This window comes from Spinacia oleracea, chromosome 2, assembly GCF_020520425.1.
Source record: "Spinacia oleracea cultivar Varoflay chromosome 2, BTI_SOV_V1, whole genome shotgun sequence".
NCBI classification, from domain to species: domain Eukaryota; kingdom Viridiplantae; phylum Streptophyta; class Magnoliopsida; order Caryophyllales; family Amaranthaceae; genus Spinacia; species Spinacia oleracea.
In genome coordinates, this window is record NC_079488.1 from 94,026,206 (window position 1) to 94,050,184 (window position 23,979).

A 23,979-nucleotide genomic window follows, 5' to 3' on the forward strand; every position below is an offset into this window, starting at 1 on the left:
ATATTGTGTGCAGAGGTGTTCTCCCATCTATTAAGAAAGGCAGAGGAAGCAAATTCGATCCGGGGTATTAGAATCGTCCCTAATGCCCCTGCAGTAACTCATCTTCTATTCGCGGACGATTGCATAATATTCTTTAAAGCTTCCACACAGGATGTTGGGGCGATCCAGGGTGCCCTCTCCCTATATGAGTTGTCTTCGGGTCAAAAGGTAAATTTCGAGAAGACAACAGTTTCTTTCAGTAAGGGGGTTTCAAATGGTAGGAAGACTGAGCTTGCAGGAGTATTAGGCGTGCGGTTAGTGGACGTCCATGATCGTTATTTAGGGCTGCCCACTACGGTTGGTCGATCGAAAAAGTCTATTACGAAGGGAGTTAAGGAAAAGTTATGGAAGAAGTTGCAAGGGTGGAAGGGGATGGTTCTTTCTAAGGCGGGTAGGGAGGTTATGATAAAGGCGGTGGCCCAATCTCTCCCTACCTACGCAATGAGTGTGTTTAAGTTTCCATCTTCGTTTTGTGAGGAGTTACGATCTCTGATTTCGCAGTTCTGGTGGGGTCAAAAAAATGGAGAAAGAAAGATTCACTGGTTGGCATGGAAAAAGCTGTGTAGGCCAAATGAGGAAGGTGGATTGGGGCTTAGGGATTTCAAAATGTGTAATTGGGCCTTGATCGGGAAGCAAGCCTGGAGACTATTTTCGAATGCTGACTCCTTTTAGGGAAGCTGCTGAAGGCAAAGTACTACCCAGGCTCATCATTCCTGGAAGCCGAGTTGGGCAAATCACCAAGTTATACATGGAGGGGGTTATGGGAAGCTCGGTGGGTGATACGGAGGGGCATGAGGTGGAGAGTTAGGAACGGAGAAAGTATACGGGTCTGGCATGATCCTTGGATACCGGGTACTCAGTCAAGGAAAGTGATCTCCCCAAGTGGGCTGGCAAGTAGGGAGATGGTGGTAGGATCACTTATCAATCCCATCTTGAAGACGTGGAATATAGAGGTAATCTCTCAACTGTTTCTTCCCTTTGAACAGGAAAGAATCTTAAGTATCCCTCTAAGCTCTAGGCTACCTGATGATTGTTTGTGTTGGGACTTGGAAAGAGATGGGGTGTACTCGGTCAGGTCTGCATACCGAGCTCTCATTGATGATAAGTGGAGAGGGGAAGAAGTGGCATCCTATGAAGGTAGAACAATATGGAACAAGGTGTGGAAACTGAAAGTGCTGCCACGAGTGAAAGTTTTATATGGAGGGTGTGCCATGATGCACTGCCTACTCGCCAGGAGTTAAGCCGTCGTATAGCCGAATTGGATGCAATGTGTGGAGTGTGCTGCAAAGAGGAGGAGACGTGCTTGCACGCTATTATGGAATGCCCTCTTGCGAAAGGAATTTGGGGGGAGTCGGGCTTGGAGCGTGTCTCTAGCTGGCGGTATTGCTCGATGAATGACTGGGTGCACAGATGCTTCAAAGAGCTGGTCGAGTGGGAAGTGGAGGATGCAGTGACCTTGGCTTGGGCTATATGGGGCGCAAGGAATAGGCTAGTAATTGAGAAGGTGATACCAGAACCTGACAGGACGATACAATATGCAATTAAGGTGAGCAATGAGGTGAGGGAAGCAGTGAGTAAGGAGAATGCAGGCCGGGGAACGCTAAGCGTGGCCCATCCCACGTCATGGCAGCCACCTGATATGGGTTGGATAAAGGTAAATGTGGATGCAGGAGTACTAGGGACGGCTGGCACGGGGGTAGGAGCAGTCATGCGGGACTATACAGGGTCTGTGGTGGCGTGTGCTGTGAGCCAGTTCATGGAAAAATGGGAGGCGTGTATTGCAGAGGCGCAAGCTGTGATATGGGGGCTAAAGGCGAGCAAGGAGCTAGGCATGGAGCAAGTTGTACTTGAAGGGGATTGTCTGATGGTGATTAATGCGCTGCGAGATCGTGCGAAGGGAAATAGCTACTTTCATCTACTGATTGAAGACATTTTAGCTTTATGTTCTAGTTTTCGTAATGTTGTGTGGTCTTTTGTTAAAAGAAGTGGAAACAAAGTAGCCCATAATCTAGCCCACTTCCAACCTTGGGAGTATGGTAAACGGATATGGGTTAATGAATTTTCGAGTGATGTTTTGAACGTTGCGGCCTCAGATTTATTAATTTAATCCCTGGTTACAGGGTTCCCTCAAAAAAAAAAAAAAACTACTAGGTATAAGCCTGTGTAATGCACGGGTTAGTTTATGTTGTGTTGTATTACTTCATGTTTCACCTAATAACCATTTCTTTTGTACTCAAAAAATTCATTGTTCCTGTCATATTTTATTGGAGCCGATGCATAATGTCAAGGAGTTTATATAGGAATCAAATTTGACATTGGATATGAAGTTCTGCTAACGTATATCTTATCTTATCACTTGATTAAATGATAAAAAACTATTTATCAAATTATATATTTCAAATATTTAATTTAATCTTATCTTTAATTTTCATGCCTATCAATTTAGTCAAATCATGTACTCCGTACTTTTTTTTTGAAAAGTATTATGTCATTTTTATTATAGTAATGCAATATTAATTCATTCATCACAAATGTATGGTCATGTAATCATATATGTTTTTATGTGGTGAAACTTATATATATAGTGTATAGTTCGTATTTTCTAATACTTTTTTGGTTGTTTGTTGTTGTTGTTGTTGTTGTTGTTGTTGTTGTACGGGATATAAATTCGATGCAGGGTTACTAAAGTCGAATTAACCTTTAAGCCAAAAATATACATTGTTTGGAGTATATACTAACCCGTGCATCGCACGGGCTTCATGTCTAATTATATAAATATGTTAGATTAGGTTATTATTATCATGACAAATTGAAATATGCGGAGTAATTCTCTGAAAAAAGTAAAACCGGAATTTAATTATAGTTTAGAAAAATTAAGCAAAAAAAAAAACAATCAACAAAGAGATTATAAAAATCATTTCAGTGATAAAAATAAGTTAAGAGTTCAACAAAAGGCAGAAAATAAGTTCAGTAAGTGTTAACTGTAACCGGTCCTTTGCCTTCATCGCCAAGTTCACCATTCAATATGATGCCTGGAACCACTTTCTAGACGTCGCAATAATACATTGTGCAAAGGCACCATTTTACAGTTCCACTTCATTTCTAACTGCCGTTATTTTCGTATCGTGTTTACGGACATCATGACTGTCCTTCACTGCTTCCCCTCCTCGCAATCGCCACCTTCCATGTCCAATGACAACGGCTCATCCTTCACTCCAGTGACAGTAGTCACAGTTTTCCGGTGGCCGCTGTTACAGTGTCTCTATTCCCTACCTAAACACAATCTTGTTTTGATGTCATTAAATTTCAACAAGTGAAGAAGGGCCAATACCAACAGCACAAAAATAAAAAAGAAACAACATAAAAGGATCTGTCAGGTAACAAGAAAAGAATGAGCTGCCTAAACATACATCTATAAAAAGGAATGATTGACAAAATTGTAATGCTACAAAGAATTATCAAAACAGAAGAAAGATATGAACAAATATGCCTGTCCCATGTTCTCCAGTTCTTACGTACATCAATCATGTTGATCCTCTTTGCAAAAATTAGGAGTCAAAAAGTTAAGTGAACAACGTAACCACATCTTTCCTGTATCCTCTTACAATTAAAAGCCTAGGAATGTTTTCCACCAAAAGATCCAAGTATTCCATATAAAAATACGATGGGTGGTGAAGAGGCGGTGGTGGTAAGCTAACAAGTACAACAGCAGCCATTCTTGAGTATCTTAACATTGTTGAATTCAACTTCAAGGTAGTGTAAAGAAACTTCTCAACCTGTTGTTCATTCACAACTACAGGTTTACCATCAGCCATTAAAGGAGTGCCTTCCTTCTCAGCTGTTTCTTTCATCTTTGACATGTAATCAGCAACACGTCGTTGAGCAGCTGTAAATGCTTCAATTGACTCATCCTGTGAAGATCCACCATCTGCTTGTGCATCCCATGTTTTTATTGTTATAACAATTACTTCTGCCTGCATACGAAGATCATATAGAAACTTTTTTACATCTCCTTTCAGGCCTTCAGCATCAGTTTCCTCTTCCGCTATGCAAAACACTTGAATTTTGCAATTCTCAAAGCTCTCCTTTGTCAAAAGAAGCTGTGAAAGAAGCAACATCAGACCTCCATCTCGTACAATCCAATAAAGATCGATTGTTCCAAACTGCCGTTGAAATACATTGGGCCATTCCTCAAGACCTTTAACAATTACAACTGCCTTATTTGCTACAATGCAGTCGTTTATTATTCCGACAAAGGTGGATGGAATTTCTATAAGGTTTTCACGACGCCAAATTTCAGGGTACCGCATTACCACGATGTTAGGTTTGAGATTTCCAAGGCCCATGGTTTGAACAATGCCACGGAAGCCAGCCGACATGTCGGGAGCCACCACTACTTCTGCAACACCTTCACACTGCTTGTATTCAATGTATGTACTCAGCTGCTGGCAGGCTATTTTGGCATCTTCCGCACATTCAAGATAGTCCCCATCGAGGATAGAGACAAAGATTGACATTCCACGGCCTTTCTTTTTCACGCAATTTGCAAAATCTGCAAGTTTGGGGTGACATGGTACATTCTCCGGTAGCTTGCCCCAAGGCCGGCAGAAGATCAACGGAATAGGATACCAGTTTTTTGCATGCACCTGATTTGCTGTAGTTGCAATAAAGTTAGGCACACAGTACAAATAAATTACTTTAACCTAAATGGTTTTTTTTTGGCAAAAACCTAAATGAAGTTAGAAGATAAAAGATGTCCAGCTCTCGACGAATCCAATTGCGTAATCTTGCATTGATGTAAATTGGTATAGCTAGAAAGACAGAGTCATTTGTAAACAATCATATAAGGTCCATGATCAACAACAGGTACCATCATCCTAGTATCCTACAAAGTCAAGCATCATAAGTAGTGCGCAAGTCTGATTGTCATAAGCAGGTCTGAACAAAACCAAAGCATAAATGAAGCGTATGATCTAAAAAACAGGTGTCTTGTGATTGCAGAATAAGTTCGAAACATCTAACTGATACTAAAGACAATCAAATGTCACAGCACCATTTTAAGCTTAGGCTCTGATCAATGTGTCCAAAATTAATACTTCATCTTATACTGATTCACAAATATTAATCTTTAATGAGGAAACAATAGCGACTGGGACTAGAGAGTAAATAAATACCTCCAAGAGAACGAAGGCTTCGAAGGGCAAGTTGAAAATAAGCACTCTTGAAACCATCACCCCAATCACCCGCTTTCCCTTTGATGCACACATATTTGTAAATAAGGCATGCAAGGGCAAGAGATACAATCGTGAATGACCAGGAGATCAAGAACATGATCACTGCAATACAAATCCTGATGTGAATAACATTTTTCCAGAAAGAACTAATGCAGATTGACATAAACTTTGCTTGTCTGAACATAAAACAAAGACTACCAGAAGATGCAACTAGATTTCTGTACTGTTTAAAGATGAATGCTTCAAAACCAGATAATCACAATAAGTGGAGTAAAAGATACACCTATGGACCTCCTCTTCAAATGTAATTACGGAGTATGTGATTACAGAAAAAATTGTTGCAGCATCTGTCATGATGACGGCCCAAGTCAAAAGTTTACCTCACGGTTTAGAGCTTAGAGGGTTGCAGAAGAAAAAAATAACCTACTTTGATTCACAAACAACTTGCATATCCTGAACTAACTGCTCTGACTAGAGGTGCGCGCATAACAGAAAGGATAACAGAGATTTAATCAACAAAGAAACAAAGAAGAACAGGTGGTCATTTGGCTGCAACAGGAGGTAAGGATTAAAAAATAAATTTTCCTTCAGCTAGAAAACTTGATCAGTTTCATAGATATTCTAAATTATGCTTCTGAGTTTGATTGTTTACTGGTTTTCTCTTGCTCTCTTCTTGTTTCTTCTGTAGAGTCCTTTGAGAACACTTCTCCAAAAGGGGCAAAAACATCCCACCTTGCTGAGTTATGGTTGGAAAAACAATTTAATTCTCAGTGATTATTTTGGAAATGAAGTGCTTACACATTTTCATACAAATAGAATTGAAGAAGAAAGATCACCATCATTATAATCTCTTAAAATGTAAACTTCATCTGCTTTGGTATTTGTTTTCAAGTTTTACATTTCCAGAACCAACATTCTGGGCTCTAGAAGGCATTGGCCTTATTTCGAAGTGAAGCAACTCCATTAAGTAGAATTCCTAAGCCACATTGCTCGGCCATTTGATAACAAATGGACAGCATACCAACATTTCTCCAAATGGAAAAAATGAGAGAGATACAATTTAATGTATGAGAAAGCTGTCAGCATATTATTAGAGAGCTCAAAGTCATCAAAAGGTCAGAAAAAAGTATCACATGTGGTTTACATGCTTCTAGAGTAAATTTATGTGGAACAACTGAAAAGAGACTGATTTAATGTCCAGTTAGTAGGAGCATCACCTCCATGCAAATGATCGCTATGCATTTTAAAACAGTAAACCTTATTGAATTAAAACAATTTCCAGAGAGTCAGCTGGCTGACTATGTGGTCTTCAATCTGAATAACGTAATTTTGATTAAAAAATCAGCTTTGAACTCTTCTCAGGCAAGCAACTATGATACATTGGTACCCCAAAGCACCATTTCGTGCAGCCTGGGTGCCTTTTGCTTTAGAAATGTACCAGTTCCATAACCATCAACCTTTTCAGAGGAACAATTGCCAAATGATGCCAGATTGTGACTACAATATATAATTATAAAAATAATCATACCTATGCAAATAGTTGCTCCGATAAGTGAGAGGCTCCAATGGTGAAATTTCCACCGCGGGCGCCAGCTAGGAGCATCAAGAAGGTCCAGAAGGAAGCAGGATAAGTTCACACCCGCATAGCACAGCAGGTAAAACATGGTGATTGTGGGAGAGATAAGATCCAGATTCCCAATCACGACACACCCAAGACAGATGAAGGCAGTAAAGAGAGTGGCAATATACGGTTCACCCCCGTCTGCTACTTTGAAGTAATTAAGAACAGGTAGAATATCATCATTTGCAATTGCTGCTAACAAGCGTGGAGCACCAGTCAAACTCTGTAGAGCAGCGCCCAAAGTTGACAGAATAATTCCCACATAAATTATTACTGGAAAAGGCCAAGCAACCGTTGCTGTAAGTAACCTGTGTAATAGTAACAGATTAGCAACAAAGCAATGGAAATTATTGATGTCAATAGCCTATTACAAGGATTAAATACAAATTATATAAGATCGGAATTCTAAGCATCCATATGTACCAGTGGAAGCATACAAACAAGAATTCTTATGCGGTTTCTAAAGCTAAGACAAAAGACAACTAAAACTTTTAAGTATCTAAATCCCTCCACAAGAAGTTGACATCAATCTCTTTGCTCTATTTAAGATTGTCTCATGAATGGAAAATGAATTTAAGTCGTTCCCTTGTTTTGTCTGCTTTTTCTATAACAAGTGCTTGAAGGTGCTTTTCAAAATATTTGAAAGAAACTACAATAATAATAATAACAATAATAAACAACTACAATAATAATTTTCTACCTGTTTTTACAAACAAACAATAAATTTTATGGATAATTATATGCTATAAAACTCTCCCTCAATTTGTCACAACAATGCCCCATATAGCTTCTTATTTCTTAGGGAATTTGCAAGACTGCGGCTACTCAAACTGACGTATTCTGTGCTAGGGAAGCAAATATTATGTGAAAAAACAATACTGCATAAGGCATCAACAAAACAAATAAAAAAAAGTAGGTAGAGTGCACACGTGGACAGTGTTCACAGAAAGAAGCGAAGTTGTGCAGTTTGCCTAGTCTGACCCTGTGATCTAGACTTGGCTGCACCTGATACTATTCTTGAGTTTAGATAATAATGAAAAGGAGCAAAATCCAGATAAAAGTTCAGAATAAGAAACCTGTCCGTCAGAAGCTTTTCTCTTGTCGCAAAAGCCCCAAATATCAAAACTGAGATCAGATAGAGACCTGTGGTTGTCAGTTGTGAAGCCAATGTTCCAACAGGGATTGAATGCTGAGTATCTTTCAGTGAGGCAGAGCGATTTGAACCAGCCATGATACCCGTTACAGCAGGAAAGAAAAGGCCAACCAATGCGCTGCACAGTCAGAGTGTAATCAGAATAGTATATCATACAGCGGTTCTTCAAATAAACAAGAAGTGCTAACCTAGAATGAGAGAAGGAGACAAGGGGGACAGTTAATGATGGAATGACATGCAAGTAAAATAAACACAGGCCTTTAGGAGACAACGGCTTCAGTGATACATACTCAAATGTAAATTGTATAAATTGTGCCTTGAATATGCTAAGCATCTTTGACTATTCTATCCTTCAATTCTTTCACCTATCCTTAACCATGTTTGGGATGAGCTGGGTTCAGCCAAGTTATGTGAAAGATGCTCTTGTAGCCTGGGAAACAACAGATGAAGGCTGTGCTGCTAATGTGAAAGACGGTTTGGAAATGCCCTAGGAAAGAAAGAAACCAATGGAGTTTTGAGGAAATAGCTTCCATTGTCACAGTTCTGAATTTTTAAGGCTTTTGTTTAGCTGGAATCAAGTAGTGCTTCTGATCATTACTTGACTTTTTATGATTTTGGAGATTGGCACGAACTTATTAACTCCCTTTATCCCCTTTATAATTGTCATAATTGAATTTTAGTGTCACAGTTCAGACATACAAAGAACCAACCACAACTTTCTCGCGAAATAATACTTCCACCGTTTTCTTATAGTCGCAACGTGGAGGAATGCATAATTTTTAAGCACAGGGATAGAGAGATAAAAAGAGGGACCCGTGTGATGAGGAGAGAGGAAGATATTCATTAGCCACATAATGCAGTTATTTTGCAATTACCCAAAAGAGGATACACTGCAATTAAAAGAGATGGATAAAGTATAATTACAAGTTTAGGAAAGATTCAAAAAAGAAAGTAGGAAATTTATCTATATTTTAAATTATTTAAAATGTAAATAGTTGTGAAAATGTATTGGTCAATGATACCATCTTGAAGACTACAATAATCACTGTAGATGGAACAAGAAGTTCTTGTATGCATTTCCAGACGGATATGATCAACATGACAACAATGTTCATTGTAAGTTCTATTTTTGTAATGTGCATTTGCTGGGTGTGTGGGTTAGGGACTTCTTCACAGAAATGCTCATTAAGAAAGTGATTTAATATATAAAACTTTTAATTATCTGTTTCTAAAACTTTTATGATGGTTGAACACCCCCCCCCCCCCCCCCGGTGGCCTCAGGCAAGATTTAAATTAGAGCCATTTAAATGATGGTAAGGGATGGGAGGAGGTCTGTAATCTGGATGTAGACAGCCCTAAAAGTTAATACCTTCAATATTAAAAATACACTTACTGGACTGGAAAATAATCTTTCTAAAAGCTAGAGTTCCAATTAACTTAAAGCTTTTATGATTTTGCATAACTCTTAAGAATTGGAAGCACAAGCTTTCCGATAATGACCTATACACAAAACCTGCTCATTACATGGAATCACATGGGGCATCAGTCAGCAATAATAATCACATTTACGTTAGAACACAGTTAGAAGGTACATCCCTTATGATCATAGACCATTGACCAAAACCCACAAACATTGGTACACGACTAGTTGGATTGAAGCATTTGCCATGTCAATACATACCAGAATGAGAAAGAAACAAGGAAAAAGAACCGTAAACTTACTTGAAACTCCAATAGGCCGATCCATTAGGATCAGGTATGCCAGCTTCATTAGTCATTTGGTAAGCAGAGCTCCAGTTGTCTTTGAAGGTCGTTAAACTCATGCCAGTAATTCCCTCTGTATAAAGCAATGTAAGGGCCCCATTTTCCCAACCAAAGAAAAACAAAAGGAAGCTCCGTAAGCTAAGTAATTCCTCAATGTTGCAAAAACATCCACATGTCCATGCAACCGCACTGCATATAGGTGCAAACAAATGTACAATTCACACAGACGGCTATTATCGACAAACATGCATACTAAAATATACTGTTTCCACAGGTAAATTTCCAACAATCACTGGAAGCAAGCTCTTATGCATTACATGGTATCTAGCGCAGTTTGCAAGGTTACGTGAAAAAGGATCAACGCAAATATCAAACGATAAATGCACATTTTGGAGATCCAGTAATTAGTTAACGCTACTTTAGTTGCAGCAGCGGAGTCCCACTACTTTTATAGTTTACTACTCCTGATCCTGCCTAACAATATCCAACTATCATTTTGGTTGCAGAGCAGAGCAACAATTCTTTATTTGAAAAAAAAGAAGTATTTAGAAGCATACGCACCAACAGGCTTGTCTTTTCTAGACGCAAATATTCCAATAAATATGCAGAACACTGAGAACAAAACCGGTATGAGGAAAGCAGGTGCAACCCGGTTGATCATCTTCACACCACCAAATACAATAAAACAGAGGATGATGGTCACAACAATCCCATAAATTTGTAGATCATGAACACTTGGTTGGTAAATGGGGCTGACTGTTGTGCCATTCACCTTTGTAATGGTCTCTGCGAAGAAAAAATGCCAAAGAAGAAATATCTAATTCAGACCAAAAAAAGTTTGCAGAAACAAATATGACAGTTTGCAAAGGAGAGTGACCACCACAGATAATTATTTATCAGATTGAACAAGAATGCAGCAATAGAGATGTCACTTGCTTGAAAATGATGCCAGGCCATTTCTCTTCCCCCCCCCCCCCTCAGTTTTCTCGATCGCAAATACGGGAGGATGGAGTTGTACTTTCTGGATTTCTAAAACCAATTTTATGTTTAAGCATATGCTATAGATGATAAATATCATCATTGTAACACCTATTTTATCATGTATGCATCTCTAAGTTCATACATACAAGTTATATTGCTAATCTGTTATAGGATATGAAGTTTGTGTCAAAAGTTGTGGATAAACCATAATTCACTCTGTTATTTTATTTTATTTTATGTACCCAATTTCCAAAAGGGGAGAAGCTTTTTGTTCTACCCACTTCTACCTTATTCTATTTTGGCAAACACATTTTACCACCACACCTTTTCCCCGCAAAGTTACACTTTTCCACTATTCCTCTCCTACTTTATCACCTTTTTTCTTACACCCACCCACCATTTTACTACCTTTCTCTTACTTTATCCACATTTTTCTTACACCCACTCACTACTCCCAGAAGCCAGAGTCTACCGTAAGTGGGTACATAAAAGATGGAGGGAGTATTTATGGAACTATAGAAAGCCTCAAAGGTCTAAGAAGCCAAAATCTTCAAAACCTCTCTAACCTCCCACCAGGACCACCACCCACTGTCCAACTCCCCGTGTGCAAACAACCTTCGAACCTGGCTCAAAATCTACCACTTCAGGACTCAAGTCTCCAACACCAGGTCTTCTAGAAAGTCAAACCAGAAATACCTAATAAAGCCAAACAAATAAAGCACAGGCATGCTAGGTATTCAAATTCACATCTTAACATTTCCAAAATTATAGATCATCTCCTAATCAGTACCTGAAAAAATCCCAGCACTTGGCACAGCACTAAGGAATGTTTCAACAGCTCCCAACACATAGCTGGGGACAAAACAGAGAAACGTATTAAAAAAACCATAAACCACTGAAAAATTGCTTGCACTCCATAGTAGGCATCAGTTGCATCATAGTCACAAAGACAACCAAAAGATCTATGGGGAACACTCACAGAGATGCAGCAACTGCGGTTCCCAGAAAGAAACAAAGCCCAATGCTGACACCGACTTCTGGACCGAGAGCACGACCGATGAGATAATATGGTCCACCACCCTGTAAAGCACAAATACAAATATATTTTATTCAATCCAGACTTTTAACAAGGATACCATAATACATATGCAAGTATTTACATATACAAAATCATGTCTCCATAATTCCATGAGGACTTGAAAGAGATTCAACAAACATCAAGAGAGCTACAAGTATAAAATTGAGATTAACAAACTTGCCAGATTGCATCCGCCAAAAAGTAAAGGTAATCATCGCCAGTTGCATGTTAACATTAAGTTATGAAATGAACTATTGTGCCCAAAAAATATCCGGACCCAGCAAATTAGTTAATCAGATTGGAAAAGTTGATTCATCACTTCCTACCAGGTCATAACTCATAACTGGTTTTTGCTATGTTAATGATTAGGTTCAGTATTTCAAGTCAACCCATTTAAGGCTAAGATGGATGGGGACATTGAGTTCACAATATTTGAGATCTTGAACATATATCTCGTCAATTGTAGGTCGTATATTGGTCAGTCTTATAAAGTCAACAGGTAAACATTGACTCTATATAGTTTTGACTTTGGTTAACATGTAGCCAGGTGAGTATTTTTAGTTGGCTTGATGGAAGCTCAGCCCAATAACTTAATAAATGGGCTAGTTTCACTAGTCACATCATTCAGGAAAATAAAATCATTGGTTTAGTAGTAACTCAGCCCAACTATTAAATTTGCTTGCGCAAACAGAAACCTTTGATACAATAATCCTTTGTTATTAAACATAACATGCTTTTAGATGTTTACCTTCATTGCACCATTTGTTGCAATTGCACTTAACGACACAGCTGTCAAGAACGTGCACATGCAGCAGAAAGACACAAGAAATAAGGACCCGCCTATGCCTGCCATACCAACAATCCTGTAATTTGCACAGTATTAAGCGAAAAAGAAAATGGCTCGAAATATCAAAAGCAATCAAGGTGGAGAAGGATACAGTAAAGAAATTATATGATTTGACAACTGGAAACACAATCATTTGATAAATCCGAGTTCAAAAAGAAATTATTCAATACACAAAACCCTGGCCGTGAGCTATCAACAAAAAATGGAAGTATGGAAGAAACAAATTACCAAGTAAACCGGATGTAGTATATGATCCCCAATATATTTTGCAAGCATGGCAAAAATACTCCCATCATAGTTCCCAATTTGACATCAGAATCCTGCGTTACACACAAAGGGCTAGTAATAATCAAAATTAACACTCTACTTTTTTGGCCCAATATTCAATAAATATATATAAAAAAAATACCCTTTTATATAGTAACTACACACAAGAAAGATTCGAGACCACAATAAAAGAAAGAGTAGCTGCTTAAGTATGATGGAAAAAAAGGTATGATGATACATTCCCTACAATATTTTTGAAATATTAAAAGAAACCCGCCAAGTGATAAAGGGCAGCTTGATGAACTATCACTTTATCAGCAATATAGTAAGCACAGTTAAGAGCTCACAGTTCTGCAAGGTGCTGGACTCCACAATACCACCGTATGAAAATGGTGAGAATTTAAGTACCCAAAGGGAATTTAGAATTAAGCCATTTACTTCACTCAAATTGTAACTAACCAATACAAAGGTTTGATCCTCACATTTCCGTTAAATTTAACCTTGTCAAATACAGGGAAAGCAAACTGGATCTATAAGAATGATGGTCCACTAAATTATTTCGGAACAATGTGGGAGAACACCAAAGGATAGTGAATAGACAGGGAAAATATCCTTAACACAAAAACATGTTAGAAAATTTGAGCAGTTAATCACAATTTTGAGTTGTTGTTTTTTTTTTACTGTTTCCGATTTTCCAATGCACCGTATAAAATACAAAGGTTATATGCCTGTAAGAGGGGTAGTTTTAATCAACAAATAGAAAGACTAGGGTCCTTAAACAGTACAGCTACCTAACACAGAGATATGATCCTACAGACAACCAAATATTGCAGGGAAACAAAGCTAATCAATGTAGTGATTGTGTAACACACCAGGCTACAAAACCCAAACCTGCCACATTTGGGCTGACGTATGCTAGGCATAGACAGGAAAGAGTGGTAAATACAGTTTAAAGTTGTCAGCAAGAATATTACCATTGGTGATTTCATTGCATCAGTTATACAACTATCGGTTACTTAGCATTTCTCTTGCAATTTAAACATCAAACTTCTGATTTTCAAGATTAAACTATAAGAGATTGCTACAATCCCATTCATATTTCCGAATGACTTGAAGAAAGGTACCACATTATGATTTACAGCAATTTGATGAGCACAGTAGAACAATAATATTAAACCGTTAGCATAACAAAATAGCCTCACAATTTGGAGAAGGGTTTTGTACTCAAACAATTTCCAGTGCACTGAACAGAAAGCGCAAGGATTTAAGTGTACAGGATATGTTCTTGTCAATCGTTATAGCAATATAAAAAAACATGGTCATATACAAGCATTAACCAGGATATAATATTTGAAAATTAAAATTTCATGAAAAGGGAAGGCTTTTGCATGAAGTGGCCATGGACAAGATAAAAAGTTAAGGTAAGCTGAAAGGCCAGAGGAGTATAAGAGCTATGACGCCTAACACTCTGTTTTATGTATAAGAAGGAGAGACGGGGTATAATTGATTGCTCTCTATCTGAAGAATAGGTGGTTTTCCATTGACGCAGCACAAGAGGAAAGTAATAGGCAGCAAAAGTACTTTAGATATCACAACCTTCTTCTATCACAAATGCTTTCAATAATAAGGTATCAATAACTTTCAGGACCAAAGAATATCTTTTATTAATGAATGGAAGTACAAACGCATAGCACTGGAGAATTTCTAACCTTCACGCTAATTTGGTAGTATGAAGTCCGGGCTCAAATAGCCTCAAGAACTATTTCAATTAAAATCACAGTGTTCCAACTTGCACATTATGATTTTAACTCCCTGTTTTCAAGTTTGTCTTTTTACTTGGGAAAATTTGTCAATTACTACTTAGCTAAGGAAATTTGTCAATTACTACCTAATTTTCTAACAACTGATGTCAATTGCTAACTAAATCCATTTTCTGGCCAATCTAATTACCCCCTAACTATTACTTTAATCATTTTAATGAATTAACAAAAGTTAATCCAACCGAAAAATAAAAATAAAACCAATTAAAAATAATTAACTAACTGTTTTTGGTAATTTTGATAAATTTTGGTAATTAAATTTAACTTTTTCTTGGTTTTTTTCTTTAACTTTTGGATGGGATTAATTTTTATTAATTCATTAAAATGAATTAGGTATAATTGGGGGCAAATATGATGTCAGTAGTCGACTAATTGGCCGGAAAATAGATTAAGATAGCAATTGGCATCACTTGTTAGAAAACTAAGTACTCCGTACTTCCGTAGTAATTGACAACTTTTTATTAAGCTAGGTAGTAATTGGCAAATTCTTCTTTTCCTTAAAGTCTCTAGTAAAGCAAAGGCTCTTATTAAAAGGCAATTTCTATCAAATTATAATACCATACAAGTAATAATATATAAAAATGGACATAACACTTATACCCGTTTTGTTAGCGTGATGTGCAAGAAGGGTCACAGGAAATTTATCTCTTTCACAACAATATGATAGGTACCTCATGCAACTTTTATTAAGCTAGGAAGTAATTGACAAACTCCCTAATAAGTTAGGTAGTAATTGGCAAATTCTTCTTTTACTTAAAGTGTCTAGTACGGCAAAGGGTCTTACTAAAAGACAATTTCTACCAAAATCATAATACCATACAAGTATATATAAAAATGGACAAAACACTTATATCCCTTTTGTTTGCGTGATGTGCAAGAAGGGTCACAGGAAATTTATATCTTTTACAACAATATGATAGGTACCTCATGAAGAGTCGCGATCCTCGATCATTGTGTATATACAAAGTTCAATTTGCATAACTTTTTTTAATCTTGTCATAAATAACAGTTATACCGTTATACGACTCTGTCAAGCAAAGTAAAATCTTTAATTTCCATAATCCATAATGCAAGTGGAAATGTCCTAGAACAAACTACCCCATAATCCATCAAATGAGTTGTTTTAGCAAATTACTCGTGTATTAAAGAAGTCAATAAACGGTAAATGAAGTCAAATTGACCTATAATTGTAGTGTTATTCACGAATGACATAAAATTACTTATATTGTGTATCAAAAGGAATTAGCTAAAACAACTCCTAATACGGATTGGAGAGTGGTAAAATAACCAAAGGATGTTTGAGGTAGAATTTCCCCATGTCAAAGATTCAAGTTCTTTTTTGAGCCGATTGCATAATTCAACTACTGTAAATCTGGAGTCAGGAATTAGATTCAGAATGGCACTTGATATTTTATAATTTGCAGATAGATTGCATCGTGATAGCTAGAGGACATGAGTTTTCTAGTCCTTTCACACCTTCTGCCCATGGATGCATGATATCTTCTCGGTGTCTTTCTAATTGATAAATTATTACTTCATAGATTAAAAAAAGCTAGTAATCACCTTCTAGCTGTTTTTAAAGAGGGGGGCTGTCAGTATCTCTCCCTTCGCCTTCTCTTATTTTTCCTGTATGGTTCATGTAATCATTTCATTCTTGTTTATCCCTTTCACTCTATGACTAAGTTAATAGCTACAAATTGAAAGTCTCGCAACAGCTAAAGGGTGCAGGCAAGCCAGAAGCGACATAAAAAATGCTAGAACAAATTCCAGCATACCTTCGGCCGCTCAAGCATAATGGACACATCCTCTCCATCTCTAGGACTAGAAGGGGCATGACTCTGCTCTCCCGTCATACTGAAAAACCAAATCATCAAGGCACAAATCAAGGTTCCATTACATCAAGAAACTGTCACCTATTACAAAGTTGTTTAATTAATTGAACTTAAATTTGCAAAATGCAGTTGGGATTGCTTAAATTTTTCACTGAACAAACAGAAAAAAAAAATCTATAATAAATCAAACATAAAAACTAAACCACGTTTTCCCATTACTCAGCCAAACCAAACCAAACCAAACCGAATGTGCGGCGTGGCGTGCTGTTTAAACCATCAATTGGCACCTCTACTTCTAATCTTTATGTCATAATAAATCCATACAATAGTCTTTAATTCATACAGTAAAACAAACTGGAAAAAAAAGACATTATTAATTGATAGAATGAAGATCCAGAAAAAGGATCAGAGGAATTTGTACCTTCGAAGACCTAAAATATTGACAAGAGAATCAAAACCAAACAATTCCAATTTCGATTCCCTTTGAATACCATTTACATCAGCATGTCTAGCTGATGAGCTTTCGCTCCCATCTGGGTGGATGTCTTCCTCCGTGCTCACTTTCATTTTTTCTGCCAAAAAAAACAGCAAAATTGAACAGCTAAAAACCATATATTAATCATAATGCACTCAAATCTGCATTTGTGCAATGCTTACAAATCTTAGACCTTCAAGATCTTAGATAAAAAACGCAAAATTGAATAGTAGAAAATCTTGTTCAAAATAAAAATGAATCACAATTTAGAAGTAAAGAAATCAAATTCAAATGAAGAATATTCTTACCTTTGAATAAATTTTGACTTTATTTTACAAAGTTAGAGTAGAATTGAAGGAATTTGTCAGCGAAATGTGGTGATGGAGAAGATCGAAGAGAAAAATCGCGAACTGGAATTCTTCAAATCAACGGTCAAAACTGCAAGCCAACTACGGTTCTTTAATAATGTTGTTTAATACTGCATCTTTTTCGATCCGCCAGAAATGGATGAAATCTTTAATTTCCGGGCGATTACGGGTTTTTAATCTTTTCGCTGGAAGATGATTTATCAAGCATTCGGGCAATGTCTCGGGTTTTTCTCTTGTTTCATTTTTTTTGGAAAGAAAGTTACTAGCTCCGTCCTTTAATAAGGTTTTGCGCGCACAAGGGTTATAATAAATTTATTGTACATTAAGATAACTTTTATACATTTTTTTTTTGTAACTTTAACTTAGTTTTGATTAACTTTTATATTAGTAAAAAAAGTTGATAGATAAACATTTTAAAGACTTCAATGATTAATTTTATACATTATTAGTGATTTTGAAGAAATAAGTTTTATTAAAATGAAAATATTTTATCACTAAAAAAATAGATAACTTTTACATATATAAGCTTAACTTTTAAGCATTTTGAGTTAACTTTTACTTCGGTGTACAATATTTATTGTACAACCCTTGTAAATAAGAATTTGTGTTAATATTTACTCGCTCCGTCCTTTAATATTTGTCCGCTTTCCTTATAAAATTGTATCTTAATACTCGTCTTGTTTTTATAAATGATACTAGATTAGATCCCGTGCACGCACGGATTTTGATTATTTTTTCACAAAATATTTAACTGAATATATATTTCTCAAACTACTGCGTAGTTATAACATTTTTAACATACTCTTTTAAATTTATTCATCTAATATGCATATTTAAAAATGATAATTTGACCAAAATATTGAGTGGTATATTTTTCATTACTAATATCACAATTTCACTAAAAATATTACCAATTTAGAATAATTATTATTACGTCATACCTATTATTGCCATAATTTATAAACTAAAATTTGTTTCTATACATAAATAGTTTATAAAAAAGGTAGAGAATAAAAAGAAAATAAAATATATACACTTTTTTGGGAAAGTGGTTTTGGCGGGAAAAAATCGCACCAGGAATTGACACGTGTCATTCCTGGTGTCTCTTTTAGTATATAGTAATAGATATTTTTACTAATATTATATCATTTCTCTCGCTTACCTTGGACTCACATATATTCCTACTTTCTTAAAAGAACATTAAAAAATTCAACAAACCCCCACCTCCAGCACTTTATCTAACTATATTAAAAAAAAAAAAAAAAAAAAAAAAAAAAAAAAAAAAAACCACTATCAACTACCACCTAATAAATTAATAAGTCGATTAAATTGCCGAGGCGAGTATTAAGGGACGGAGGAGTATAAAGAGGTAAATGATGTATACTGAATTTAGAGTTCCGCCCAGTCAATCCCAATGATTGGCAAGCAAAGCATATCATGAGATACTTTCGTAAATAAATTATCAAAATATACAATCACTGTTAATATTAAAATTATTTCCTTTTATTTTTATTTTTTAAAGTATCAAATAAACTACTCTCTTTGTTCTCGAATATTAGTCCATCTTAGAATCTTGACAATGTTCACAATTGAAGAGAACTAGTTTTATACCCGTGCGATGCACGGATGTTTTCTGGTTTATAAAATTGTTTTGTTTACCATTGAATTTTTTATGGCTATTTTCACTTTTTTTTCAAAAATGTTATACTAAATAATGACAACCTTTATATTTTTTATGGCTAAGATATATATATGTCCCAAAATATGTATGTAGCAATTTTGGATTTGGATGAATATATTACCAAAGTGTCCACTGTCGACCGCAGTGATTAACCCCTCGTCCCGTGGTGACTAACTCTATTTTTCGCGTGCTCCAATTAAGGGTTTGGGGTTGGTAAACAAAATGTGTATCTTTGCTAAATTGCATTAAAATTGATAGCAAATGTAGGGAATAAGGCATTGAGCTAATATTATGTTTCCTTCGTTACTTTGTTTGTCCAAAAATTCTTGCACGCATAAGATTTACAATAAATTTATCATATATCAAAGTAACTTTAACCCACTCTTTTGTAACTTTTAACATGTTTTAAATAACTTTTATATAATGGAAAATTGATGAATAAAAATTATAAAGAGTTAAATGGTTACCTTTAGAAATAGAGACCTTTTACATTATATCAGGATAACTTTTAAGCATTTTAAACTTACTTTACTCCAATGTACAATATTTATTGGACACCACCTTTAAATTAGATTTTGCGTTGTTTGTCTGAATTTTCAATTTAGGTAGAGAGAAACTTTGCCACATTTTTATTTTCATATATTTAAAAATTACATTAATATCAAACAATTGAGGAAAATGGCTTATAATACAGAATGGAATAAAAGATATAACAAAGGGAATGCTTTCCTTGCTGTCTTATTTATTTGTAGTTGCGAATAAAGAAGTTACAATGGTGTTTAGTTTTACTTATCCGCTATATGCCGGAGATCATCTGAAGTATTGATTTCCAAATTCCAAAAGTTGCATCTTATGTTTGTCCATTGGCTCTGCATTCCAGTTTTGAACGGTTGAGCAAATGTACTAATATGAAGAAGTAAGAAATTGATTTAAAAATGTAACTAAAATGAGCTAAAAATCAATCACGGTGACGCGTGCCTAGGCACCAAAAGTTTGCAAGTTATAAACTAAAATTAAAATCACAAGCATATAAATACGGAGTGTGTGTACAATGTATGACACTAAAAAGTCCTGGAAACATAGAAATATATCACATAGGCTTTCTGGAATGTAAAAGCTCTTAATACCATTATAGGAGAAATGGTATTCTTGTTTGGTATATGCATAATAGGGCAAAATACAAGAAAACTTAATAATACATGTCCATTATACTATAATGAGCGAGAAGAATAATATGGTGCTATTAGGTGTCAATAGACTAATTAAGATGGAAAAAATAAAAAACTTTGTTATGTTTCTCAAATAATTCATGATGGAAACCATACACTTAAGAAGGTTCCTTGTGACATCCATCTACAGAAAACACAAGAAAATTTGTAATCGTATTCGTGAGTAATATCTAAATAGTGACAATCAAGTAATTGGGTTTTTCCTCTTGCCTATAAACTTTGATTTCTACCTATTATGTAACTGTTCTTGTCTGTTTCAAATCCATAAGTAAACAACATGTTAATCCAGTATCAAATAAGCAGATAATGAAGCAAAACAATTTTAGCTCTATTTAAGGGACTGTCAAGGATAAATAAGCATAAGCATAAGCATAAGCATAAGCATAAGCATAAGCATAAGCATCAAGCATAAGCAGCAAAACAATGTTTGTCCATTGACTGGTTTATCCCAAGATTCCCAATCATAGTCTTTTTCATATCCCTCCAAAATCCAAACCAATAATACCAGCATCAAATTAAACAACGTTTTAATTCAAGCATAAGCAGCAAAACAACGTTTGTCCATTGACTGGTTTATCCCAAGATTCCCAATCATAGTCTTTTTCATATCCCTCCAAAATCCAAACCAATAATACCAGCATCAAATTAAACAACGTTATACTTCATGAAAGATGTCATCATCCAACTGTCCAAGTGCAAACCAGTTCTTGTTAACGAAAACAAAACTAATTCTAATGGAATGATCAGAGACTAAAATGAGAGAAAAGGAAAATCACAAACAACAAAACTAATGATTTCAGTGCCCATACCAAAAAAAAAATTGACTAACATTACCGTCAATTTCATCACACGAATTTACTAACTACTCCGTATATTATTGTAATATATTACTAATTTATACTTTGTACAATTTATCGCTTTAACTTAAAAGGCTAAATAATACTCCATAGATAATGCGGTCAAAATTGATGAATAGAGTATTGAACTGAACAGAACAAATCATTTCTGACCTTAGAGAAATCATGCTCCAATTTCACAATTCTACAATTTTCAATAACCCTAAAACACACATAAGAAAATTGGAATTAATATCGGTGAATAGAAAAGAAAGAAAAAGAAAAAGAAAAATTAGGCACCAGTAGATCTACCTAGTTAAATTTGTCAGACACAAACATAAAGTCACAATATCATAGTGAAGTAAATTCAATTGCTGCAATTGAACAATAAAAAAACCATATCAAAGATTAACCGAAAATCTGACCCCTGGAAAAGGAAATAGAGAAATTTGATGATGACATAGAAAATTCACCCAATTCATGATTTGGAAGGAGATCGAGAGAAAGAAATGGCTGAAGATGTGCCTAACTGCCCATGGAGCATGGTTAATTGATTTTTTGTTATTAGAAGGTGGTTAATTGAAACGACGGGACTCGTGTGAGGAGTAAAAGAGGGGGAATCCATACTTTTTAAATACTATATAGATAAGATACATTTAAAGATCTCCAAAGCTGCACATTAGTTTCAATGATATGAGAGGGCTGTTAATTCTTTACTTTATAAAAGAAATTTACCAGAAATGCAGAGTTAAACATCTGGATTACCAAGATGAAATCAAGGTTGTTGTTTTCTATACCAATTGTAAGGCTATCAATCAACGTACTATTTTTATTGGGTATGTTTTTTCCTCAATTAAATTTAAACCCAAAGCCTCACCAAAGGCAAGTAACTATCTGTACCTTTTTTTTCTCAGCATCTTCTTGTGCATTTGCAAGTAATTGGGCGCAGAATCTCCTAGTGAGAGGACAGTTAATTGCTTGAGGTTTTACAATACCATCCACATCAACAATTAATCTCCCTCTTGAAGTTACTACATATCCAATGTCTCCTAAAGCTTTTCTGTTTCTTCTCTCTCCTCCTCCTTGAACATTTTTCTGTTGAACTCCACCTATTCTTCCAAGCACCCAGTTTTTTCAATTAATTTTTAGTATTTTGCAATCTTCGAGAATCAGAAAATCCAGATCCTAAACTGAAATAGATTTATAAACAATGAACTGGGTCGATTTTTTTTTTTTTTTTTTTTTTCAATTCTTACTGTCAATATCATCCTGAAACAGATGAATAAAAAGAAACCAAAATCAAGAGAATAAACAAAATTTGAAAACTGCAAGATCAAGTTTTTCTACAGTCAAACAAAGATCAGTATCTACCATGTCAATGATCAAGTGTTATTATCTTTAAAAACATCCACAACTTATTAATCATCATCCTCAATCAAATTGATAATCACAAATGGTTCAAAATACCTTAAATAAAAATTGGCTAAACAATTGAAACTGTAAATCAGATATTGGCAGTCATGAATGGAAAAAAAAAACGCTAAACAGATATTCACTCAAAATTGGAATTGAAAACAAAACTTATAGAATTGCTAATGAAATCAGAATTTTCGAAAACAAAGTAGAAACATAATCAACATAAGGCAACAACAATAGAGGAAAAAACGCATACCGATTGAATTCGCGAGAAAATTCTTTAACCTTCAACGCAAATAGTCGGCAAATCTTCAATCCCTAACCAACTGTATAAATATTGAGAAGAAGATTCAGTTTTCCCAATTCAATTGCTAGAAGGAATTAGAAATTGAGAAATAGAAACCGTCTTAGAATTGGAAATTTTACAAATAGGGTTTATACAAATATTTGCCTCAGTAAGGGAAGGAAATTGATAAAATTAGAAACTGGAATTTGAGAAAAGTTGAAGATGAGAAGAGGCGAAGGAATGCGTCTGATGGTTATCATATATGTAAAAGTTGGAGGATAGAGTTGTGGGAGAGTTGTAGAAGAAGGTGTCGGTTGGCTTTCTTGTTCTGTTTTTGTCGCAAGCGTTCCAAATAAAATATAAAAAAAAAATTAAAAAAAAATATGAAAAATCAGGAGGGGGCCACGTGGCTCTCCAACCTCCCTGCTATTAAATATTAGAATAGATGTTCTAATTTCTTTCCAATACGTACTTCAAAACATATTCATGTGAGATCTTATTTTGTTCGTTTTAATGTGTAGTTTAACAATATCAAATTTTTATATTTTTCTAACATACGTATTTGGAGATATTTACGTTTAAATATTGAGTTGAAACGAGTTGAAAAGTCAAAACATGACTAATATTTAAGAACAGAGGAATTATACATTACACTTTTTAGATTGTATATTTGTTCATTGTAATTACGAGAATGCCACTTGATATGCCAATCAAGAGAATTATTTCGAAATTTCTCCTGAATTTGATCTTAGGTTATGAACTTATCAAGGCGGATTCAAGAGTTTAGAAATAGGGTTCAAATAAAATTTTATGATTTGCTTTATAAATTACAATTATTCTGAGAGCAACTCCAATGGTGAGCTACAAGGTATTGTGGCTAAGTAATGCCACATCAATTTCTAGCTACAATTGATTTGAACAACTTACAAATTTTTACATTGGTGGGCTACAATACGTTGCAACTCCCTATAATATTTAATTTAAACAATTTATTTATATGAGCTACCTTATTTTTTGAGCTACCTGCCCAAAATAGCTACAAGGTTTTGACA

The 23,979-nt window shown here is 35.3% G+C and overlaps 1 protein-coding gene and 1 long non-coding RNA gene across 4 annotated transcripts; both read right to left on the reverse strand.

The window, feature by feature from the left end:
- Positions 1–3,482: 3,482 nt before the first annotated feature.
- LOC110799930 (cation-chloride cotransporter 1-like) lies at positions 3,483–17,727 on the reverse strand. Of its 2 annotated transcripts, XM_022005211.2 has the most exons (13): positions 17,420–17,727; positions 17,058–17,208; positions 16,580–16,658; positions 12,946–13,037; positions 12,619–12,733; positions 11,772–11,872; positions 11,583–11,644; positions 10,373–10,597; positions 9,770–9,884; positions 7,971–8,165; positions 6,802–7,202; positions 5,214–5,375; positions 3,483–4,693 (listed from the first exon to the last, which is right to left on the reverse strand). In XM_022005211.2, the coding sequence occupies exons 2-13, from the start codon at positions 17,201–17,203 to the stop codon at positions 3,603–3,605; spliced, it is 2,784 nt and encodes a 927-aa protein (XP_021860903.1). In that variant the 5' UTR covers positions 17,204–17,208; positions 17,420–17,727; the 3' UTR covers positions 3,483–3,602. The 2 variants fall into 2 exon arrangements, with proteins under 2 accessions (XP_021860903.1, XP_056693332.1); XM_056837354.1 differs by lacking the exons at positions 16,580–16,658; positions 17,058–17,208; positions 17,420–17,727 and having other exon boundaries at positions 12,619–12,716; positions 12,946–13,027.
- Positions 17,728–19,786: 2,059 nt separating this feature from the next.
- On the reverse strand, positions 19,787–23,340 carry LOC110799936 (uncharacterized). Of its 2 annotated transcripts, XR_008927263.1 has the most exons (4): positions 22,898–23,340; positions 22,126–22,334; positions 21,400–21,448; positions 19,787–20,029 (listed from the first exon to the last, which is right to left on the reverse strand). It is a non-coding gene; the product is annotated as an uncharacterized lncRNA (long non-coding RNA). The 2 variants fall into 2 exon arrangements; XR_008927262.1 differs by lacking the exon at positions 21,400–21,448.
- Between the last annotated feature and the right edge of the window lie 639 nt (positions 23,341–23,979).

What these genes read in the sequence shown, in the direction of transcription:
- LOC110799930 (XM_022005211.2), bottom strand. Translation starts at nt 17,203, where the DNA reads ATGAAAGTGAGCACGGAGGAAGACATCCACCCAGATGGGAGCGAAAGC. An exon ending in TTATGCTTGAGCGGCCGAAG is followed by an intron (nt 13,038 to 16,579) that starts GTATGCTGGAAT and finishes TGTGTAACGCAG; the next exon opens with GATTCTGATGTCAAATTGGG. An exon ending in TCGGCCTATTGGAGTTTCAA is followed by an intron (nt 8,166 to 9,769) that starts GTAAGTTTACGG and finishes CTGACTGTGCAG; the next exon opens with CGCATTGGTTGGCCTTTTCT.